At 43.3% G+C, this 21641-nt stretch overlaps 1 protein-coding gene and 1 pseudogene across 8 annotated transcripts in view; both read right to left on the bottom strand.

Annotated features, from left to right (window-relative positions):
* The window catches only part of RUNX1T1 (RUNX1 partner transcriptional co-repressor 1), a 151362-nt gene that overhangs the window by 28494 nt on the left and 101227 nt on the right, over positions 1 to 21641 (bottom strand). For all 8 annotated transcript variants that reach the window (XM_028736535.2, XM_028736540.2, XM_028736536.2 and 5 more), the window contains 3 exons: positions 7728 to 7978; positions 5237 to 5322; positions 4002 to 4197 (listed from right to left, as the gene is read on the bottom strand). In XM_028736535.2, the coding sequence (XP_028592368.1) occupies positions 4002 to 4197; positions 5237 to 5322; positions 7728 to 7978 (533 nt within the window). The remainder of the gene's footprint in view (positions 1 to 4001; positions 4198 to 5236; positions 5323 to 7727; positions 7979 to 21641) is intronic.
* Positions 11215 to 21641, bottom strand: part of LOC144328773 (endogenous retrovirus group PABLB member 1 Env polyprotein-like) — a 10848-nt pseudogene continuing 421 nt past the window's right edge.

The raw sequence follows: 21641 nt of genomic DNA, 5'->3' as shown, positions 1-21641 counted from the left end.
AATTAATTATAAATCACCTTTCAGGTCACCACTGCACTCTCAATGTAGTTTACAACATTTCAGAAGGCTGTAATAATAGTAGTTTAAAATAATACTAATATAACCACAACATCACATTTTTACCCTCCCCAAAACACCCTGAGCAAGGAACTAATCACATCAATTAATGGACAAGCAGACTGACAAAAAAAGTTTTAAGATTTTTTTCTGTATTTATAATCACTGGATAATTTCAATGTTTTCCCCCGTTTCTAATTTTTCCAAACTTTCCCATTCAGTTCTCCATGCTTCCTCAGCAAGTAGATGTTGTCTTGAAAATTCATCATTATTTTAATGTGAAATCTGCCCCTATATATACTTTTCTGCAGTTTTGACTACTATATACATTTTTCAGAACACTTTCCTGCAATAATGCATTTTTGTATGCAATTTTCACCAAAGTATGCATTTCATGCACCCATCCCCCTCAACATATTCATTTTTATACAGATTGGCTGCAGAACTGCACCGCAAAATTCAGAGAAATGCAAATTTTGAAGGGCAATTGTGTTTTGAAAGGAGGATGCTAGTTCCTCTAAGTAATATTTGTGCAAGTGAATCAGCTGCCTACATTCAAAAGAGTCAAGTAATCTGTTGCCAAGATAGCTCCATGTGTATGTAAGAGTTTTATAGTGTTAATTTTCAAATTATGTCTCTCTCTGACTCACCTGTCCATCATGCCATATAGAAAACAAAAAAGAGGCAGGACTGTAGCTCAGCACATGCTTTGCATACATCAATCCAAAGCCCATTTCATGATATCTCCACATTAGGGCTGTTTGCAAACCTGGAGATCTGTTGCTGCCAGTCAGTGTAGATAAGATTGAGCTATATGGTCCAAAGGTAAGACTTGGTATGAGGGACGCAGGTGGCGCTGTGGGTTAAACCACAGAGCCTAGGACTTGCCGATCAGAAGGTCAGCGGTTCGAATCCCCGTGACGGGGTGAGCTCCAGTTGCTCGGTCCCAGCTCCTGCCAACCTAGCAGTTCAAAAGCACCTCAAAGTGCAAGTAGATAAATAGGTACCGCTCTGGCGGGAAGGTAAACGGCGTTTCCGTGTGCTGCTCTGGTTCTGCCAGAAGCGGCTTAGTCATGCTGGCCACATGACATGGAAGCTGTACGCCGGCTCCCTCGGCCAATAAACGAGATGAGCACCGCAACCCCAGAGTCGGTCACGACTGGACCTAATGGTCAGGGGTCCTTTTACCTTTACCTTTAAGACTTGGTATGAGGTAGGTTCTTACATTCCTAGCTTCCTAAGGAACCTTCAATAGTAACTCAGCCAGTTGTGTTTACTATGCCACAAGATATATAAAAAGGAATTCCTTTTTAAGAGGATGAAGATCAAACATTATTCATAATGTTAAACATCCTCCTACAAAGTGGCTGAATAAAGTGATAGATTATTTACATGATTGCCCATCATTTCCCATCAAGTGAGTCCTAAGTGTGAGCGTTTCTAAGTGGTGTTTTTCAGGACTGAAACAATTTTACTCTCCTACCTTCCATGCAAATTTTTAAGCACTTATTTTATTTGACACAACAATGGACCAAGCCAATTTTAAATGCCCGAAATAGCTTTACCTAACATATATGCAGATGTGAGTAGTGCATAGAAATGTCAAGTATCTAGTATAATGCACATAAATGTTTATTGGATTTTCTTGTTATTTTGAAACAAGTGTGCGAGGAGTATTTCAATTATTGTGTTTTCAGAGTTATTTTTTTGAGGGGGGGTTGTTTCAAAATGCAATGTGTTTGCTGTTTTTAACAATATTTGGGCCTACATTATTTATTCTGAGATTCATATAAAGACGATTTGTTCTGAATCAGACTACTGGCCTACCTAGTCTAGTATTGCCAACTCTAGCAGAGGTTCTCCAAAGTTTCAGACAGAGAAATCTCGTACTCCTCCTACTCTAATTACCGGTACTTTTAATGGACAATGCTAGGGACTCAACACAGTACAGTGGTACCTTGGTTCTCGAACAGCTTAGTTGTCGAACAAATTGGCTCCTGAACACTGCAAACTTGGAAGTAAGTGTTCTGGTTTGCGAACGTTTTTGGGAAGCTGAACGTCCAACGTGGCTTCCGCTTGAGTACAGGAAGCTCTTGCAGCCAATCGGAAGCCACACCTTGGTTTTCAAACGGTTTTGGGAGTCGAATGGACTCCTGGAATGGGTTAGGTTTGAGAATACCACTGTATTCTCTTCATGCAGCTGCTATGGCCCCTCATCTCAGTGCAGTTTTATATTAGGAAGGTCATAACTGATAAAAGTGCTCTGCATACGAGAATACCATGAGAATCATCTATTTGCTTCGTACAAGTTATTGAAACTGAAAACTCGAGCAAAGGGAATCAAGTTGCATCAGTGGAAGACTGTTCCACCCAGAGCAAAGGTTTCTACGTGTGTGCACAGAATTCTGTGAGCAGTATTTTTCTTTTCTTTTTTCCCATTCATGGTCCTCTGGATTAGAATCATCATAGTGACTGAAAATGGGCTGATTATAAGTATAGTCAAAACTAATCTTCAGAATGGGTATTAATATAAATCATAAAGGGGGGAAAGACGCAACAGCGTAACAGATGGTCCTCCCCTCCCCCACACAAAGCTACTGGAGATGACAAGCTGGTAATTTTTACAGGGTGGATTAGCTCATTAAAAATGACAAAGGGGGATCTCTGACATCTGAAATACAGAGAGCACACAAAAGCAATATTTATGTTTTGTGATGGCCTTAATTAAAGTTGTTTTTTTTTTAAAAAATGACTATGGCCATGATCCCTCAGTTCCTCTGTTGGCTGGAGAAGTACCTACTGCAACAGTGTACCAGTTACACTTGAGGCCATATTCAATTGTTGGCCTGCCTTCCTCTCGACCACAACCACACTGACTTGGCATTACTCCTCTAATGTTAAACTGCACAATTTAAAAGATAATACAGAATGAATATATATTTCTCAGGAGAGACTTGGTACCAGGATTTAAACAAAAACCACAGAAGAATGGCACACGGTTGGCAAAGGTTTTACTCTTCTGCAAGTGGAAACAGAAATGTTTAAGTAAGACCAGAGTGGCATCCAAAGTTGTCATATTGGCTACCAGTTTCCACTCTCTGGTTTTTTTTAGTACTTTTCTGTTCCATATACAGTCACACCTTGGTTTCTGAACGGCTTAGTTGCCAAACAAATTGGCTCCCGAACGCCGCAAACCCGGAAGTAAGTGTTCCAGTTTGCGAATGTTTCTCAGAAGCCGAACGTCCAATGCGGCTTCCTCTTGAGTGCAGGAAGCTCCTGCCGCCAATATGAAGCTGCGTCTTGGTTTTCAAATGGTTTCAGGAGTTGAATGGACTCCCAGAATGGATTAAGTTTGAGAACCAAGGTACCACTGTACAGGCTTATATGCCTATTTCAAGTAAGCAGATGGAGCTGAAGCTGCATTTCAGTACAACTTCCCCTTCCACTGGTGATTTTAAAGAAAGGGAGCAACAACAACAAAAATAGAAGGACTGAGAGAAAGCAGGATGGGGGAGAGAAACATTCTAAGGAGCACTGCATTGTAAAAAAAAAAAATGAACTCTTTTAAGTTTGGAGGAGACTCTTGAGAGTCCCATGGACTGCAAGAAGATCAAACCTATCCATTCTGAAGGAAATCAGCCCTGAGTGCTCACTGAAAGGACAGATCCTGAAGCTGAGGCTCCAATACTTTGGCCACCTCATGAGAAGAGAAGACTCCCTGGAAAAGACCCTGATGTTGGGAAAGATGGAGGGCACAAGGAGAAGGGGACGACAGAGGACGAGATGGTTGGACAGTATTCTTGAAGCTACCAGCATGAGTTTGACCAAACTGCGGGAGGCAGTGGAAGACAGGAGTGCCTGGCATGCTCTGGTCCATGGGGTCACGAAGAGTCGGACAAGACTAAACAACAACAACAAGTTTCCATTTAATGCAGATACAGTACCTAAAGGGACAGGATCTGGATTCACTGGACTCTGCTGCCTGGAGTGATTGCTACCACTGCCTTTTTTTAAATCCTCTGCATCGCTGTACCGCCGTATCCAGTAATTAAGTTCCTCCCGGTCAGCTTCTTGACATCGCCGTAGCACAGTGAGAGATCGCCTTGTTTTTTCCACCATGTCCATGATGCAGTTTAAAAGCTGGAAGTCGGAAAGGAAAAGGTGTCAGAAAGGAAATGATAAAGCTTCACACCACACCCATTCCATGAGTGGGGATTTGAACCTGAAACTCGGACTTGACACGACACCATACTTGTTTTTACTGTCTAATCATATTTTATGTTTATTCAGTCACAGTGCTGAGAACTCTTTCCTTGTTCAAATAACTAGCAGGTTTTGAAGGAACAGTTCTGGAGGGCACCCAATATACAATTCCTTGGGGGACATACAAATATCCTGCTCTGATTTCATGTTGCACTGCTGGCATGGGAGCTGCCATGGTGGAACTTCTTCCCATGCCACTATGTGATGAATGAAGCCCAGAGCCATCTGGGAGCCACCCATTCTGTGAGTCTATTGCATGCTGCAATTGCCCTAGTTTTCACTGTTGGTGTTGGTACAGGGAGCAGCCTCACAGTGGGTTTCACCAAAGGGGCGGAGTACTTCTTACGTTACGTCAGCAGTGTGGGAAGAAGCAATGTAACATGGGAAGAAGGCCATAACAGAGACAACTTCCATATTATTCTTAGGTTAAGCAGAAATGGCTAGGTAAGTAGCATATTGAACATAAAAACGAATACAACAACCATAATTTACACAGTACGTTCCCCGTTTGTGGAATGTTTTCCCCAGGGAGAACATCTATCTACATCTTTTAGGTGCCAAGCAAAAACATTCCTCTCCTCCCAGGCCTTGACCAAGCTTACTTAGTGAATTCAAATCTAAGAAGACCTTTCAACTGGCCCTTTCCAAGTCATAAACTTTGTCCGTGTGCTCATTACTTCATGTATGTGACAAACTGAACGGCCTAACCTTTGGTTACCTACAGGAGGAAATAGATGGCATACAAAAGAAATCCTCCAAGCCACAAGTATATATGGATCAAGGTGCAAGTTTCTCTTGTGCTGTTTGGGGAGCCCTGAATAATTTAAATAGTACTCATTTCATAATGCTTATTACTTTGAGACTGCAATCTACTTATACATCTATTGAGACACAAAAATGCACAGGTATTTCTTACATGGTCGAGGTGTTTCCATTCTTCTGCCCATTCTCTGTCTGTTAGCCTATGATCAATCATTTCTTCTTGACGTGTGCCATGCAACCCTGCCAAAAACAAGCAACCCCCCCATGAAATATTAATAACATAAAAGAGTCAACTAGCAATAATTTAATTTTCCACGTATACCCATAAATTATAGGCATTCACAACACTGCCTGGTTATGAGGAACAACCATTACACAACACACCGATCAGATACACTAGCATCAAGCAAATGAAAGAGGCACAGAATAAGATCACAGGGCCTGAGGTATAATAAGACCTTCTAAGTCCCCAACAGCAGTTCTGGAGAAGTAGATAGTCAATAAAAAAACCCCACAAAAATACAGGCTTGCCCCATTGATCCTCAGTATTATGAGATCAATAAGGAGGAGAGAACATTGCTAGACAGTGATAAGTGGAACACGAGCAGGCATATCACATTCCGGTCCAATCAATAAACAGAAATAAGGATGGGGGCAAAGAGAATTCATTCATTCATTTATTTAAAACACATTCAGACTGCTCCCTCATGCTCAAAGCAGCTGACATCATATAATAAAAGGCACCCAATGAAAGAAAACTACCCCTCCCAATTGGGTGAAACATACAAAGCCCTCTGTGATACATCCACAGAATCAACGGTGCAAAAAAGCAGATAAAGGCAAGGATCTCCTCGCGTAACAGGCCAAGCATTCCAAAGTTTAGGGGCCATGGTGGTAAAGACCCTGCTAATGGCAGTCATTAGACTGATGGCAGCCGTCAGCAGGGTCTTTACCACTGCTGCAGTGACAACCCACAGAGAAGGGCTTGATTGTCCAATCACGACTGGCACACTGGCTAATATAGGGAGGGGCAGTCTCTCAGATAGGTGGGTCCCTTGCTATGCACCAGAAAACTGGCCTTGAATGTGGCTCTGGCTATAGTGCCATTTTGCCACAGTGTATGGGACACTGTGCATTAGATCTGGATCCTAAGGAGTGCAAGTTTTGCTCTGCTAACCAAGATGCCTCACCCCACCCCAACAGCTCCCCACACCCTATTCAGGATGGTCTCTTTGCCCACCAGAAAGAGTTTTTGAGGGGAATGGGAGATGGAAGGGACAGGAAAGTCCCCTTGCAAGAGCTTCCTTCCACTAACAGGTGGCGCTGTGGTCTAAACCACTGAGCCTTGGGCTTGCCGATCAGAAGGTCGGTGGTTCGAATCGCCGAGACGGGGTGAACTCCCATTGCTTGGTCCCTGCTCCTGCCAACCTAGCAGTTCGAAAGCACTTCAAAGTGCAAGTAGATAAATAGGTACCAATCCAGCAGGAAGGTAAACGGCGTTTCTGTGCACTGCTCTGGTTTCGCCAGAAGCGGCTTAGTCATGCTGGCCACATGACCCGGAAAAACTGTCTGCGGACAAACGCTGGCTCCCTCGGCCAGTAAAGCGAGATGAGCGCCACAACCCCAGAGTCATTCGCGACTGGACTTAACTGTCAGGCGTCTTTTACCTTTACCTTTACCTTTAAGGTAGTCTTACTGCTGCAATGCTTAAAACTGAAAGAAAGGGTCTATATCTGCTGGCCTCTGTTCCACCTGAAGGAGTTATTTCAGGAAAGGACATAGCTCAATGATGGAGCACATTCAATCTCTGGCATCTACAAGCAGAGCTAGGGAAAAACCTTGTCTGAAATTCTAGAGAGGTGCTGCCAGTCAATAATAAACTAGGTGGATAAATGGTCCAACTCAGGATAAGATTGCTTCATATGCTTATTCCACCACTATCCAGTTTCTAGACCCGAGATAAATCCTCCAGCAGTGATTGTGACTTGATCTCTTTCTAGAACACGTTGGCATTCAACATATGATCTGCTCCAAAAACATAAAATAAAAACCCAACTGAAACAATGATTCTATAACTAAAACAATGGCATTAAATGGAAGTGAGCGGCAAGAGGGCATCTCAACTTTCAATAGTTTATGGAAGTCAATACAGTCTTAGGACACAAATTCCTGGGAATTCCACTGCAAATTGATGTGGAATTAAATGGAAGACATACAAAAAAAAGCATATATATTGTTTTGTCTAACTTCCTTTTATTTCAACGGGCCATGAAAGATGCATCTACCGGGGGGACGGGGGACGGGACACCACCCCATAAGAATAAAATAAACATTTCTATGCCTTTCTGAACCCGCATTTTCTTTTAATCAAACATATTTTTATTTATTAAACATTTGTGGTTTCTGGCCATCCCAGAAACAGGAATGTAGAAAAGGCAGAGCAGGTCTAAACTCCGCATTCTTACTTTCTAACTCTGCAGGGGCGGAGAACAGGGCAATTCACCGGAGAGATTGTCTCCCCTACCCATCTTCAGACATGCGCTGCGATAAATTCAAGGAGTGTATTATACATTTCTCTACTCATAAAAGAGCAACTGAAGTCTGATGCCTATGCAGAGCAAACCAAGAGGAAGAGCTTTGCTTACCCATAGGTCTGTTTCTGTCCCTGAGGTCCCTGTGGTTGGGGTGTCTGTATGAGTCCCTGTAGTGGTGGGCGATGGCCATATCATCCAAACGGTAATGCTGAGGTGGAGGCGGAGTGGGGTGAGGCAGACCATTGGGCTGGTAAGACAAACCATTATTTGGACTGTACCGCTGGCCTGGGCTAATAGTGCAGGGCCGCTTGCTTGGATGCTCTGAGTGCAAAGGCTCTCTGTCAAAGCCATTTTCTTTGGTTCTAAAGAAGAAAAGGGGCAACACGTTTTGTGAAAGAGTTACAGTCATACCTCGGGTTACAGACGCTTCAGGTTGCGTTTTTTTGGGTTACGGACCCGCCGAAACCCGGAAGTACCGGAACGCGTTACTTCCGGGTTTCAGTGGTCACGCATGCACAGAAGAGCTAAATTGCGCTTTGCTCATGCACAGAAGCGCCGAATTGCAAACTGTACATGCGCAGACGTGCCGCTGCGGGTTGCGAACATGCAACAGATCACGTTCGCAACCCAAGTGTCCACTGTATTTCCTCCCTACAGGGAAGGTGAGTGTAACTTTCATAGCATATACAGTAGATGAAATACATTTATTCATCGTGGACATTTATTTCAGACTCCACTAAAAGGTGGGCAAACACAGGATTTATTCCAGCTTGTACCCTGCTTTGCTTTAAAGCTGAGCAATAGCCACATTCATAAACTGGTAGAAATCCTTTCTTCATGCCAGCATCTTACAATTTACTAGAGTCACTTTTTTCTTCTATTGCCCAATGCATGGGCACATTGCCAAGAATATTTGGCTCATTTGTGACTTTGCTTCTTGATAACGTCGTCATGATCTCCTATCGGAGAATGATCATTGCTACTATTTTTTTTTTTACAGTCTTTCTTGGAATCTATAGATAAAAATCTCTTTCAGACTTAGAGAGTTATTGACAAGGGTTTAAATCCTCCAAAAACTGTGCCATCAGGAAGAGTACTATCAAGTGCCATAACATTAAAAGTGTTGGTATTTTTAAAAACATTCGTAAGAGTGAAAGATCAGTTCTTTAAACATATACCAAACCTTAAATGAAAACTGAGAATTCTGTGAATTTTTCCCCCAGAGAGAAATATAATAGAAATAGAAACACTTTATTTGAATTGCATACTACTGATAAAATGCAGCAATATCTTTTACAGAATTATGAAAGCTCTCAAATAAACAGCATGCAGACATTTCTAGAGGAAAACAATTATGATAGCCTAATAATAATAATAATAATAATAATAATAATAATAATGCATGGGGAATATCATTAGTTCTCTACCAACTGTAACACATTCCCATATTTGCATTTCAGAGATTTTGCAGATGCATTTTGGAAGCCCCATATATAATGGTTGTTCTTAAACTGTTTGTATAGTAGCAACTACAGCACAGGTGGGGGGGGGGAGGGAAACCCACTGCTGTTGATATGACTACAACTTTTCCTACATGGGTCATGATAGGCGGAAAAAGTAAAAGCACAGGGTTGAAAGGAAACCATGTCATAAAATGTTTATACAACAGTACTTTTAAAATGGTCATGCTGCTTTCTGAAATTGGATCCTTTCAAACAAAACGATTGCTGCCATCCTACTGCACATACTGCTATGCTACTTGGAGAACTTTCTGTGCTTTTCCCTCTTCTCATTGTATTAAGTTGCTATTACCCAGGGAGTGGTGGACAATTCTACCTTTGATATGCTTGTCGACACTAGCAGAAATGAAAGCTTTACCTTTGAAAGAAAAGAAACCCCCCACATGCTTTTGTGATAAGAGGATATCATGTAGCTAAGATTGTGCATTTGATTGGCCCAACTTAGACTGATGGAACTAGATTGCAATGGACTGAAAAATCTGCATTGCAGATAACAAACTGTTTACAAAACGTAAGGATAATAAGCATTTTTTAAAATGCTTTATTTATTGTTCTGGCTTACAAGTGGCAGAAGGTACCCGAATCTTAACTTTCATTTATGCAGATTTTTTGTGGAAACTGGAAGCTTTCCCATTTCTATACAAACCTATAAATAAACTATACAAACCAATAAAAGCACCACTTCAATGAACATACATTGGATGTGTCTGATTTTGTTATACTCAGAGCATACCCACAGAAATAATACCACTGACCTGGGTTTCCAGGTGGGCAGCCTTTACCACGTGGCACAACCATGGCACAGCTCTGGAACCACATGGCTGGGACAGTAGAGGAAGAGATGCTCTGTGTCTCCCCTTCCCGGCCATGCTGGGATGCCAGCTAGATCCTGTCCCATGGACCTATCAGGCCACAGGGGGGAGAAGATGAAGATACTCCCACTGTTTTTCAGGGCCTGCTGTGGGTTGACCTCTTGGATGATCACTGCAGGATTCACCAGACATCCATCCAGGAGGTGAACGGGACCTTCCTATGGTTTATTGGCCACCATATTTAGGCCCAGGGAGGAATTTGCCTACCTCATAGCAACTGTCACAACTCTGGCAGATAAGACATTGGGTTGGATCCTTATTTGAGCAGGTACCCCATTAAAGGGGTCTAGGAAGGGTGACTCTGTCCGGGAGCCCGTTGGGGGCCAATGGGCCAAAACACCTCTCCCAATGCCAACCCTGGGCAGGGTTATGGCACCTGGTGCATGACAGGGGCAGCTCCCCACTTCAGGGTTTACCTGAATTGGTTTATCAACCAGCAGGTAGGTAGGCTGCTTGATATTAGATTCATACCTAATGCCTTGGCCAAACCAACTAGAATCTGTAATCAATATACTTGTGGTCTATTTCAACCCAAATACCAATCTCCTGTGTTTAGTTATACGGTCTGGCCTACAGTGCACCGCGAACATCCTGTATCCACACCAGCAAAGGGAGTTATGTAAGTCATGACTAACTTGTCAATTGATTTCTGTAGGTTCTCCCTGACTATGACAGGGAATGCAACTTCTATCCTTTGGAACCAACTTGCCCAAACCATTAAAAAAATTGTAATGTGGAAATGATTTATATGTGACCACTACTGAGACAATATTCTTAACACCTTGTCACGCACGACTTTTGAAAGGAGACCTATAATTAACAGGGATGCTGTGAAAGCTGTGATTTTTCATGCTTGAAGTGAAAATTGCATATTCACATGTGAATAAAAGTCTCAAGCAGGCTGCAGGGTTTGTGAATAAAACAAAAATGTGCAGGATGTTCTGCTGTTAATCTAAAGGTGATCAGCACTGGGGCTGTTGTGCCTTTGCATGGAAAGCAACGCACCAGTTAAGCTTGGCTGTGACTTCCATCGCTGTCTCTGATGACCATCAAAAAGTGACTACTGTTTGTCGAGTTACAGCTCGGCATCCAGGGAAAAGTCAGTCTCACACCTTATTAGGTTCCGAAATATGGCTGCTCCCTAGGGCTGATGCAGCACAGCTTTTATTGAGTGAAATCAGAAAGATACAAAAGTACAAGCCAACAATTTGTTCTAGCAAGCAGATAAGGACCTTCGCACTAGACTTATGCGAGCATCAGGCCATGCCACATTAGCCAATCATAGGACAGCACGAGCTGTTCACGCGCTGTTCATGCTCCAAGGATGCTTCTAGCTATGAAATCACCCTGTAACAATAAGAACCTTGCTCATGCTCTCATGTACAAGCAATCATTTTCCCACATATCCCCTTTTCTTGTTTATATTATTAGAGGAAAAGAGGGACCATTAGTCCAAATCGTACACTTCATTGCCTAAGCGTCTACACTTTGCAACATAAATTCCTCTTGTAACCCCTGTGGTGGGCCGTGGTCGGTACCACCATGCAGTGCATTGGGAAATCAAAGAGGGTATGCATTGAATGCAACAACACACCATAATGAAGCCAGCAATACATGCAATTACAATCAATAATATTTTTCTTAACCATAATCCATTAGGTAGCCAAGAAGACAACCACTCCCATGGATCAAAACCTTCAGGTGGATTCAAAGGATTATGGGCTATCATTTGTTCCATATGATCAATAGTAGCAGAGATATTGGTCGATTGATCAGTTATATACATGCAGCAATGAGAATGAATTAAGGCACAAATTCCACCTTTAGAAGCAAGGGTCACATCTAAAGCATAATGATGTTGAAGAACTACATTTCTTATTTCTGATATTTCTTTGTTAATCATTTTTAAAGCCAAGATGGTGGAATTAAACAAATTTTCTGTCCAGTTTGCCAATTTATGCAAATCACGGTAATTCATGGCTGCACCTAAAGAAGGCAGAAGGGACCTAGAGATGGCCGTCCCTGTATATTGAGAAATAGGTGATTGTACTTCCCTTCTGTTACGCAAACGGACCGCTGGGAGCTTATCTATTTTATATACCAAGGGTACTACTATACCTAACGTGCAGGTACCAGAAAAGGCAGAGGGGATTTCTTTGTAGGCACGTGTGCCACAAAATAACCATAAATCAGATTGAAGCAAACATGTAGTTCTGCTGCTCTTTCTCATCCAGTCGAACCAAACATAAAAGTCTCTACACGCAGCTTGTTGTTCATAGGTCATGTAAGTTGGGACATTATTAATTAAAACCTTTGGTCTGCCACTCATGGTTGTAACATTAAGAAAACAAGAAGATCCATTAATGTATTCATGTGTCCAATTACAATATGGATAATGACCTAAAATTTTTTTTTTTTTTGCTACTGTGATTAAAATGAAAACAATAAGGAGCTAATTCTACAAGCGATAGAAATACAGGAGGTAAACTTATGCGATTGTTCTATTTTTATCTTGTAAGTAATTACAAGCTCCATAGTTAGGCTCAGTCTGCTAATAAGAAGGAAATTCATGCTGCCCATGCTCAGAGAAGCAAATAATAGTTGTCATGTGCCTAGGACCTAAAACTTGACTGGCAGTCAATCATCTGTCCTCTGTTCTGCTTAACTGGAAGCGTCAGGGACTGAACCTAGACCTTCTGCTTTCAAAACAGGTGTCCTATCACAAAGCACCCACACGTTGCAGGGCACATTTCTGATTGGCTGAAGCAGAATGCAAGACCAAAGAACATCTCCATTACAGGAACATGAAAAATATGGTGGGGAGGATAGGGACAGCAGCCACTAATCCGCATTTGATTTAGATCTGTAGGAAATGGATGAAATACCCCTCACAAACAATTAGCTTCCAAATTCAAGTGTAGTGGGTGTTCAGTAGACAGGAGGATGTATGGAGAATATATTTGAACTGTTGTCCATAATTGCCAAGGTGACTGCTGTCCACCTATGGAGCTGGGTAAGGATTATTTAATTTCTCACTAGAAATTGAGCCTGAGTAATGCTACCTTATTCTTGTTGGCAAAATGCAAATAGAACAATAGCTTATTTTACAAGGTAATCAAATGGCGAATGAAGGTGCTTTTAAAATGTGCAACGGTGTGCAATTAACGACACAGGAATATCTTAACATTATGGAAATTGCACATCCACTTTTGTGGATAAGTGTTCTGAGCACACAATGTTCTGGAAGAAAGACAAATGTATGTTGACAATAAGGCAAGTGGGGGAAAAAGAATTTGAGAACTGCTGAAAACAACACAACAATAATTGTTCTTATTGCCAAGACCAACAATCAAAAAAAGGTCAGAAGCAGGAAATTAGTCAGTGAGGCAGTTGGAGCATTACAGGATAAAAGAGTTTCTGCCAAAGGTGTACAGGGAAATTGCAGAGAGGCTGAAAGGATTTTGTGCTTGTCTTTGCTGCGAAAGATGTAGGTAACCTATGCATAGGCTGACTTTTTTGAGGAGATAGTCTGAAGGACTGCGACAAATAGACATGATCTTCTAAGGCTTACTGGCAACTAAAAAGAACAAATTGCCAGGACCAGATGGCATCCACCCAAGAGAACAAATCAAATATGAAACTGCTGATCTTCTAAAAAAATATGTAACTTGCCTCTAAAATTGGCCTCCATACTAGCAATGTAAATAGGTGTTACATTGGAAAGTAGCCAATGTAACACCTGTTTTTTAAAGGAATCCGGGAAATTACAGGCCAGTTAGCTTAATGTTAACATCTTTATGGATAGATTAGAGAAGCACATTATTAAAGATAAATATTATCAACACATTATTAAAGATTCTGTCATATCAAGTATGTAGAAGAACATGTCTAAAGAAGAATCAGCATGACTTCTGCAAAGGGAAGTCCTGCTTCTCTAAATCTTTGAGCTCTCTGAGAGTGTCAGCAGTATGTTGGTCTCACAGACAATGTAATCTTGGATTTCAGAAAGATTTTTTGTCTCGTTCAACTTAGCAGGACTGGTTATTGCAAACAGGAATAAATGAACAATTCTCAAAGTGGAGGGAAGAAAGAAGCTGTACTGGAACCTGTAGTTTTAAAGTTGTTTATAAATGATATGGAATTAGGAGTGAACAATGAGGTGGCCAGGTTTGTTGATGGCACCAAACTGATGACACCCAAGCAGACTGTGAAGAACTTAAAAAGAAACACACCACACTGAGTGGATGGCAAATTTATTTACACCCCCCAGAATGGGGCTGGGTGGAGTAGCATTCCAGTCCTTGAACTAGTTTTGGGACAAATTTTGTACCCAATTGAAATGGAAGATCTTGGGGGAAAGCACAACCAACTGGAAACTGAAGAAAGGAAACTGGATAAACACTGTTGCTAACCCCTGCCATCTTCCACATTGCTGGTGCAAACCAAGCAGGGCTTTGTTTTTGGTTATTTTTCTGCCTTCAGTTCTCCCTGGGTTAGGCATAAATATATCCACAGCACAATGCTATGCATGTCTCCTGAGAAGTAAGTCTCATTAAGTTCAATTGAACTTACTGACAATTATGTAGGTACAAGATTCCAGTCTCAGGTTACAAAATTCAGTAAATGAATCCCAAATATCTATAAAGTTGCCTCATCTTTGACATCTTTCCTTTGTTCTTATAAAGCAAGGCAATTTAGCCAATCGCACGCACATTGTTGTTATTCATTATACTATATCTAGAAAGTTAGGTAATTAATATATACTAGTTAGGGGCTACAGTTATATATGTATCAGTTTCACTATATTCTTTACATATGTATTCTTTACATATAAGTTCCTTGGCACGAGACAGAATAAAAAGCATTGGATCAAATGTGATGGAAAAGTCATTGTGCCACTTCCCAAAATAGGGTAGAAGTGGGGGGGGGGGAGTCATTTATAGAGTGAGGAGAGCATTTTTCATCTGACATGCTATGCAGTTATAAAAAAGAAATATATGTACATATATGTGTGTGAGTGTGTTGTCTCCTCAGGTGTCACTCTCTTCTCTCATTCAATGACTGATGGCTCCCAGTATTATTGCAGAAACAGATTGATCTTTTTAATGAGCTAGTTTAATAGACTCCAAAATCTCACTGTGGCTGCTCATCCGTGTCAGACCATATGCACCAAGAAAACATTCAGTGAAACAGAGAGCTCTGCTGGCAGGCTGCTCCTACAGCTCCTAAATATATAATATTTAAATTACTAAACTATAGTATATTATATTAATTGTATTATATATTTTTCCTGGTTGTCCACAAACCTTTATGGTAAGAGTGGGTACATGCACAAGGCAGAAACAAGGAATATTGCACCTTTTTTCAGCCGCCATTGAACAGGCAGCCCTGAATATGACAAACACCAAGGAAGGGTGAAGGGTGGGATTTATTAGCTTTATTTTAAATAATTTCTACTCCACATGCTCAATTTTTAAAGTTGGGGGGGGGCATTTCTCACTAGGAACTTAAAATCAATAAAAATTATAATGTCTAAATGCAAGTATTCCATCTAAATACAATATTGGATAGTAACAATTTCCAAATCCGCCAAAGTCGCAAAAATTGGCTAAGAAGAAGAACAGCAAGCAGAATTAAGCTTTACCCCTTCAAATCGTTTGTTTTCTTTAATTTATGAGTCGCTGTCCACATGCATCTCAAGGAAATCTACAAACGTATCATAAAAACAACTTGATGGCATTCAACGGCTTCAATAGATCAGCAATTGGCCAAGTCTCTGTACTTCAATAGGAGCAGCTGTCTGCAAGAATGTGTCGCTATCGAAAAGGTCCTGTTTCCTACACAATAGCAGGACTTATTGAAAGATCTTTATACCTGTAAAGGCTCATCTGGGAGAAGTTTCTCTTCAAAATATCCTGGACCCAGAATGAATGGAACAACATGCAATTTAGCTTACACAGAGATGGTAGTCTTTCGGCAACTTGAATATACGTCTCAGCTTTTCTGCCTAGCTGTAGTTAGGTTTTGCAGGTTTTGAAGCAAGACAGAACCTGTAAAACCTGTTTGAGCTGAGACAGTAGGAGGAAGAGAAGGCTATCAAATATGTACGCTGCAACATCAGACTTATGCAGCCTGCCATCTTTAAAATACCTCTTCAGCTTGGTGAAAATCATAAACACAGGCTTGGATAGAGTGGTTTGTTTCTGTTAGGGGAAATTCTTCACGGCAGTACTATTTATAGCCTAGTAGAAAAGCACTGTGTGAGAAATCGAGAGTCATTCTGTCTCTGCAAACCCTTGTGCAATGCTATGCATGAGCTCTTTCCAAAATCTCTTTATGGCTCACTAAAGTTCATATTTGGCAGCCTGTAACTTCCTTATTCAGGGACACGGGTGGCGCTGTGGGTTAAACCACAGAGCCTAGGACTTGCCAATCAGAAGGCCGTCGGTTCGAATACCCATGAGGGGGTGAGCTCCCATTGCTCGGTCCCTGCTCCTACCACCTAGCAGTTCAAAAGCACGTCAAAGTGCAAGTAGATAAATAGGTACTGCTCCGGCGGGAAGGTAAATGGCGTTTCCATGCGCTGCTCTGGTTCACCAGAAGTGGCTTAGTCATGACCCGGAAGCTGTATGCTGGCTCCTTCGGCCAATAAAGCGAGATGAGCGCCGCAACCCCAGAGTCGGTCACGACTGGACCTAATGGTCAGCAGTCCCTTTACCTTTACTAACTGCCTTATTCACCAGGTTTTTCATGCTGCAACAAAACTCTAATTAGGGATGAGGGAGAAATTTGGTTCGGTTGGCATTCACACCTCCCAAAACAAGATGTGAACCAAAATGCAGCTATTTAAAACGTGCACTTCTCTGAATTTTGTGATACAGTTCTCCAACCAAATAGAAATACAAATATTAGGGGAAAGTGAGCACTTATTAGTGAAAAATATGCAAAATACCCCAGTACCTGACATTCTCTTCTGGGTTTATTTTATGACACAGCCTCTAACAAGACTAGGACATCTCAAACCCCAGGTTACCATTGTGAACAGATATTGGAGGGTGGTGGTGGTTGGAATCCATAAGGGATGTTCTAACACCAACATGCATGTTTTTAGAAACTGTAGTATGTCCAGACTTAAGCACAGAGTTAGAAATCAAACTGAAATTTATGTTGCTTGCCTAAACAAGGATAAACACATTTTGGAAAATGCATAACAATGGGAAAAGTTGGGCAGTGACACAGAAATCAGTGAACAATTTCAATGCCATAATTTAAATTTGCCAAAAGATTATCACAACTCCTTTTGTTCAGTAAGATTGATTGATCTAACTAACTAACTAACTAACTAACTAACTAACTAACTAGATTTATATACTCCCAGATTGTAATGAAACCTCAAAGAAGTTAGCTGTGTTTTGCCCTGCAAGGATGGTTTCATATGGTTGACTAATTTGGATTCTCAAATTGCAGGATAGTCTGAAATGTTCAGACTGCAACAGGATTATCTCCCATCCATAAGTCTGTGGCATAAATATTGTGACATCTTGGGCCATGTCATGACCTAATTGACTTTGGATCCAGTTGGGTGAGAATTCTCCCTGCTTCTTTTATCCAAGTATTCAAGTAATCTTGGTGTGCTGTAACATCCGGAGTTGACTATACAGAAGACAATGGCAGTGTAATGTCTAATATTTAAATGGATCATCTATACTGAACTCAGCTTAAAAGGTGAGCATCAACAATTAAATTACTTATGATTGCTGTTGATTAAATAAAAGCAGTTTCCCTTCTAGCTATTCCAGGAGCCTGTGCCAAACATTGCTCAGATATCTGAACTTCATTTCCTTCTCTTTTGATTTATGCTTGTTCAGAAGGAGTCATAGGACAGTGCTTTTAAAAATCATGAGGAGTAAACTGTGGTCGCCAAAAATAAGCCGGAAAGTGGAAACTAACTACTAGTCGTAAGAACAAGGAAAATTGAAAGCATAAGGGAAAACATTGTGGCTTATCCTTAAAGTCATCTAGAGCCAAGAAATCAAATGCAATCTTCTATAGATAAAAATAAAATAAAAATACGAGGGCCTGATCCAGTCCACTGAAGGCACAATAGGTTACACAGAATTCTGGTAGGCTCTATTATTACTAGTATTATTATTTAATTAAATTTATATACAGTGGTACCCCGCAAGACGAATGCCTCGCAAGACGGAAAACCCGCAAGACGAAAGGGTTTTCTGTTTTGGAGGCGCTTCGCAAGACGAATTTCCCTATGGGCTTGCATCGCAAGACGAAAGCCCATAGGGAAATGCTGGCGGTCGGGAGCAAAGACTTTCGCCCACAGCCGGCCTTCAGAAGAGGACCTCTTCTGAAGGCCGGCGGGGGGCAAAAGTCTTTGCTCCCCCCCGCCTGCCTTCCCCCCGCCTGCCCCGGGCGATCTTAAAATGCTGGCGGGCGGGAGCGAAGCGTTCGCTGCCGACCCCCAGCATTTTAAAATCTCCAAGGGACAGCAGAGAAGTCTCTGTCCCGAGGAGATTTTAAAATGCTGGGGGTCGGGAGGGAAGCGCTGCCGACCCCCAGCATTTTAAAATCTCCCCGTGTCCAGGGAAGGTTTTAAAATGCTGGGGGTCGGGGAGATTTTAAAATGCTGGGGGTCGGCAGCGCTTCCCTCCCGACCCCCAGCATTTTAAAATCTCCTCGGGACAGAGACTTCTCTGCTGTCCCTTGGAGATTTTAAAATGCTGGGGGTCGGCAGCGCTTCGCTCCCGACCCCCAGCATTTTAAAACGCTGTTCCGAAGGGGGGGGGGCGGGATCACCTGCCCCAGCCGCCCCACTTCGGAACGCTGTTCCGAAGCGGGGAGGGGGGGGCGGGAAGACCTGCCCCAGCCGCCCCACTTCGGAACGCTGTTCCGAAGCGGGGAGGGGGGGCGGGAAGACCTGCCCCAGCCGCCCCACTTCGGAACGCTGTTCCGAAGCGGGGAGGGGGGGCGGGAAGACCTGCCCCAGCCGCCCCACTTCGGAACGCTGTTCCGAAGCGGGGAGGGGGGGCGGGATCACCTGCCCCAGCCGCCCCACTTCGGAACGCTGTTCCGAAGCGGGGAGGGGGGGCGGGAAGACCTGCCCCAGCCGCCCCACTTCGGAACGCTGTTCCGAAGCGGGGAGGGGGGGCGGGAAGACCTGCCCCAGCCGCCCCACTTCGGAACGCTGTTCCGAAGCGGGGAGGGGGGGCGGGATCACCTGCCCCAGCCGCCCCACTTCGGAACGCTGTTCCGAAGCGGGGAGGGGGGGCGGGATCACCTGCCCCAGCCGCCCCACTTCGGAACGCTGTTCCGAAGCGGGGAGGGGGGGCGGGATCACCTGCCCCAGCCGCCCCACTTCGGAACGCTGTTCCGAAGCGGGGAGGGGGGGCGGGAAGACCTGCCCCAGCCGCCCCACTTCGGAACGCTGTTCCGAAGCGGGGAGGGGGGGCGGGATCACCTGCCCCAGCCGCCCCACTTCGGAACGCTGTTCCGAAGCGGGGAGGGGGGGGCGGGAAGACCTGCCCCAGCCGCCCCACTTCGGAACGCTGTTCCGAAGCGGGGAGGGGGGGCGGGATCACCTGCCCCAGCCGCCCCACTTCGGAACGCTGTTCCGAAGCGGGGCGGGGGGCGGGAACACCTTCTGAAGGCGGGCGGGGGGCGAAAGTCTTTGTCCCCCCTGCCTGCCTTCCCAGGGGCTTTTAAATCGCCCCGGACAGCGGAGAAGTCCTCCGCTGTCCCAGGGTTTTTTAAAATGCTGGGGGTGGGAAGAAAAGCCCTTGTCCCCCCCCCCAGCCTTCAGAAGAGGTCCGGGGACAGACTGTCCCCGGACCTGGTCTGAAGGCGGTTTCCCTAGGAACGCATTAATTGATTTTCAATGCATTCCTATGGGAAACCGTGCATCGCAAGACGAAAAAACCGCAAGACGAAGAGACTTGCGGAACGAATTAATTTCGTCTTGCGAGGCACCACTGTACCAGCCTTCATCCGAGGATCATAGGGTGGTTTACAATATAAAACCACAAAAATACATGCTATAGTTACAAACAAAACTATAGCTCTCCACAGTTTAAAAAGCCATACATAGATTGTTTAATTAGTCAAGAAGAGGGATTGTTTTTCCTGGTGCCTAAAGTTATATAAAGAAGGCACCAGGTGGGAGAGGATTCCACAAGCGGGGATCCACAGCAGAAAAAGCCTGCTTTCGTGTTGACACCTTCCAGACCCCTCATGGAGGAGGCACACGAAGAAGGACCCAGGGTCTGGGTCGACTCATTTGGGGAGAGAGAGTCCTTGAATATTGTTTTCCCTTTACCACGTTTACACGCAGGCAGCGCTGGGGCATGTTAGGGGGAGCAACTACAGCATGCCTATATAGCATTCCTGTTCAGCTCAGTGAAAATTATATGTGAGCCAGGGAGCCGGAGTGGGATATAGATGGCTGGAAAACCAGAATATAAACCATCTCTCCCTCTCCTGGCCTATACTGAATGTTTTCTTAGACAAAAACACAAAAAAGAGACAATGACAGTCATATCTGGAATCCAAATGATCTGCTAGCCACTTTAAATGTGCATGCAACAAACGAAACAATTTGTTGGCTAGTACCCGTGAACAGAGCTCCATTATAATCCTAATTATTTAGGGGCAAATTGTGCCTTCAGGCTTATCATGAAAAAGCAGAGTTCTCCACTGATTACTGATAATGGAACATTCTGTTGCATTCAAGCATAACTTAGTTAATTTATTTTAACTTGATTTTTATCCTGCCCTCTTCCAACTATAAAAACCAACTACATTTCTATCAAAATAAAAAGCCCAGCATTCTGCAACGAACTCTGTCAATAAATTTATCCCGCCTCAGTGCAATGGGATGTCACCAGAGCACTCGCAGATGCGACTAAATACAGAACAGCAGATGCGATTGTATCAAATATGCTACAGGGCATTCAGTTGGACAAAATCTGCAGGTCCAAATGAGTTGTTTTGTGTTCTGTATCTCAAACACTGGCTTCACCTTGTATGCAAGTTCTTGGACAAGTTTCATGTTTTTTTAAATGAGTATCTGGTTTGCAGCAGAAAGCAGTGTGATCAAAAGAGTGGCTACTAATACAGAGTGGAAGCCTGGAATCTGGATGATGTCATCGGTTGCTACGGACCAGAAGAGTCTGTAGACCAACAGAGGACCTGCCTTAGTGGGATGGCATTGGTACCATCAGCCCTCCTGAGACCATCTGTAGTAATTTCTTCTCCCACCCTGTGGTGCTAAGAGCCAGGAACCTGACCTACTCCACTACAAAAAACCACTACAATATCTATCCTCTTCATAAGCTGAATGGTCAAACCTGCCATACAGAATTGGCTTTGTTGTGCAGAATAAATTGCCATAGGAGCTAACCGTTGCAGACCCTTCCAGAAGAAGACAGGCTTTTGGGAAATGAGTTCAGCTTCCCGCTCCCTCCACCCAGGGAGGGACTGTGCTAATCTTGTGACTGTGTGAAAGATGGAACAGTTCAGACTGGGACTACAAAAGACCCATGGAGAGCTGAGTTGCTCTCTGGAAGGATCCTAATGAAGGAGCAGTATCTGCTGCAAATGTGTTACTGCTGCAAATCTCTATT

Source organism: Podarcis muralis, chromosome 8 (genome assembly GCF_964188315.1).
Source record: "Podarcis muralis chromosome 8, rPodMur119.hap1.1, whole genome shotgun sequence".
Classification (NCBI taxonomy): domain Eukaryota; kingdom Metazoa; phylum Chordata; class Lepidosauria; order Squamata; family Lacertidae; genus Podarcis; species Podarcis muralis.
Note: the sequence above shows the minus strand (reverse complement) of the source record. Positions and strands in the feature narration are given on the sequence as shown.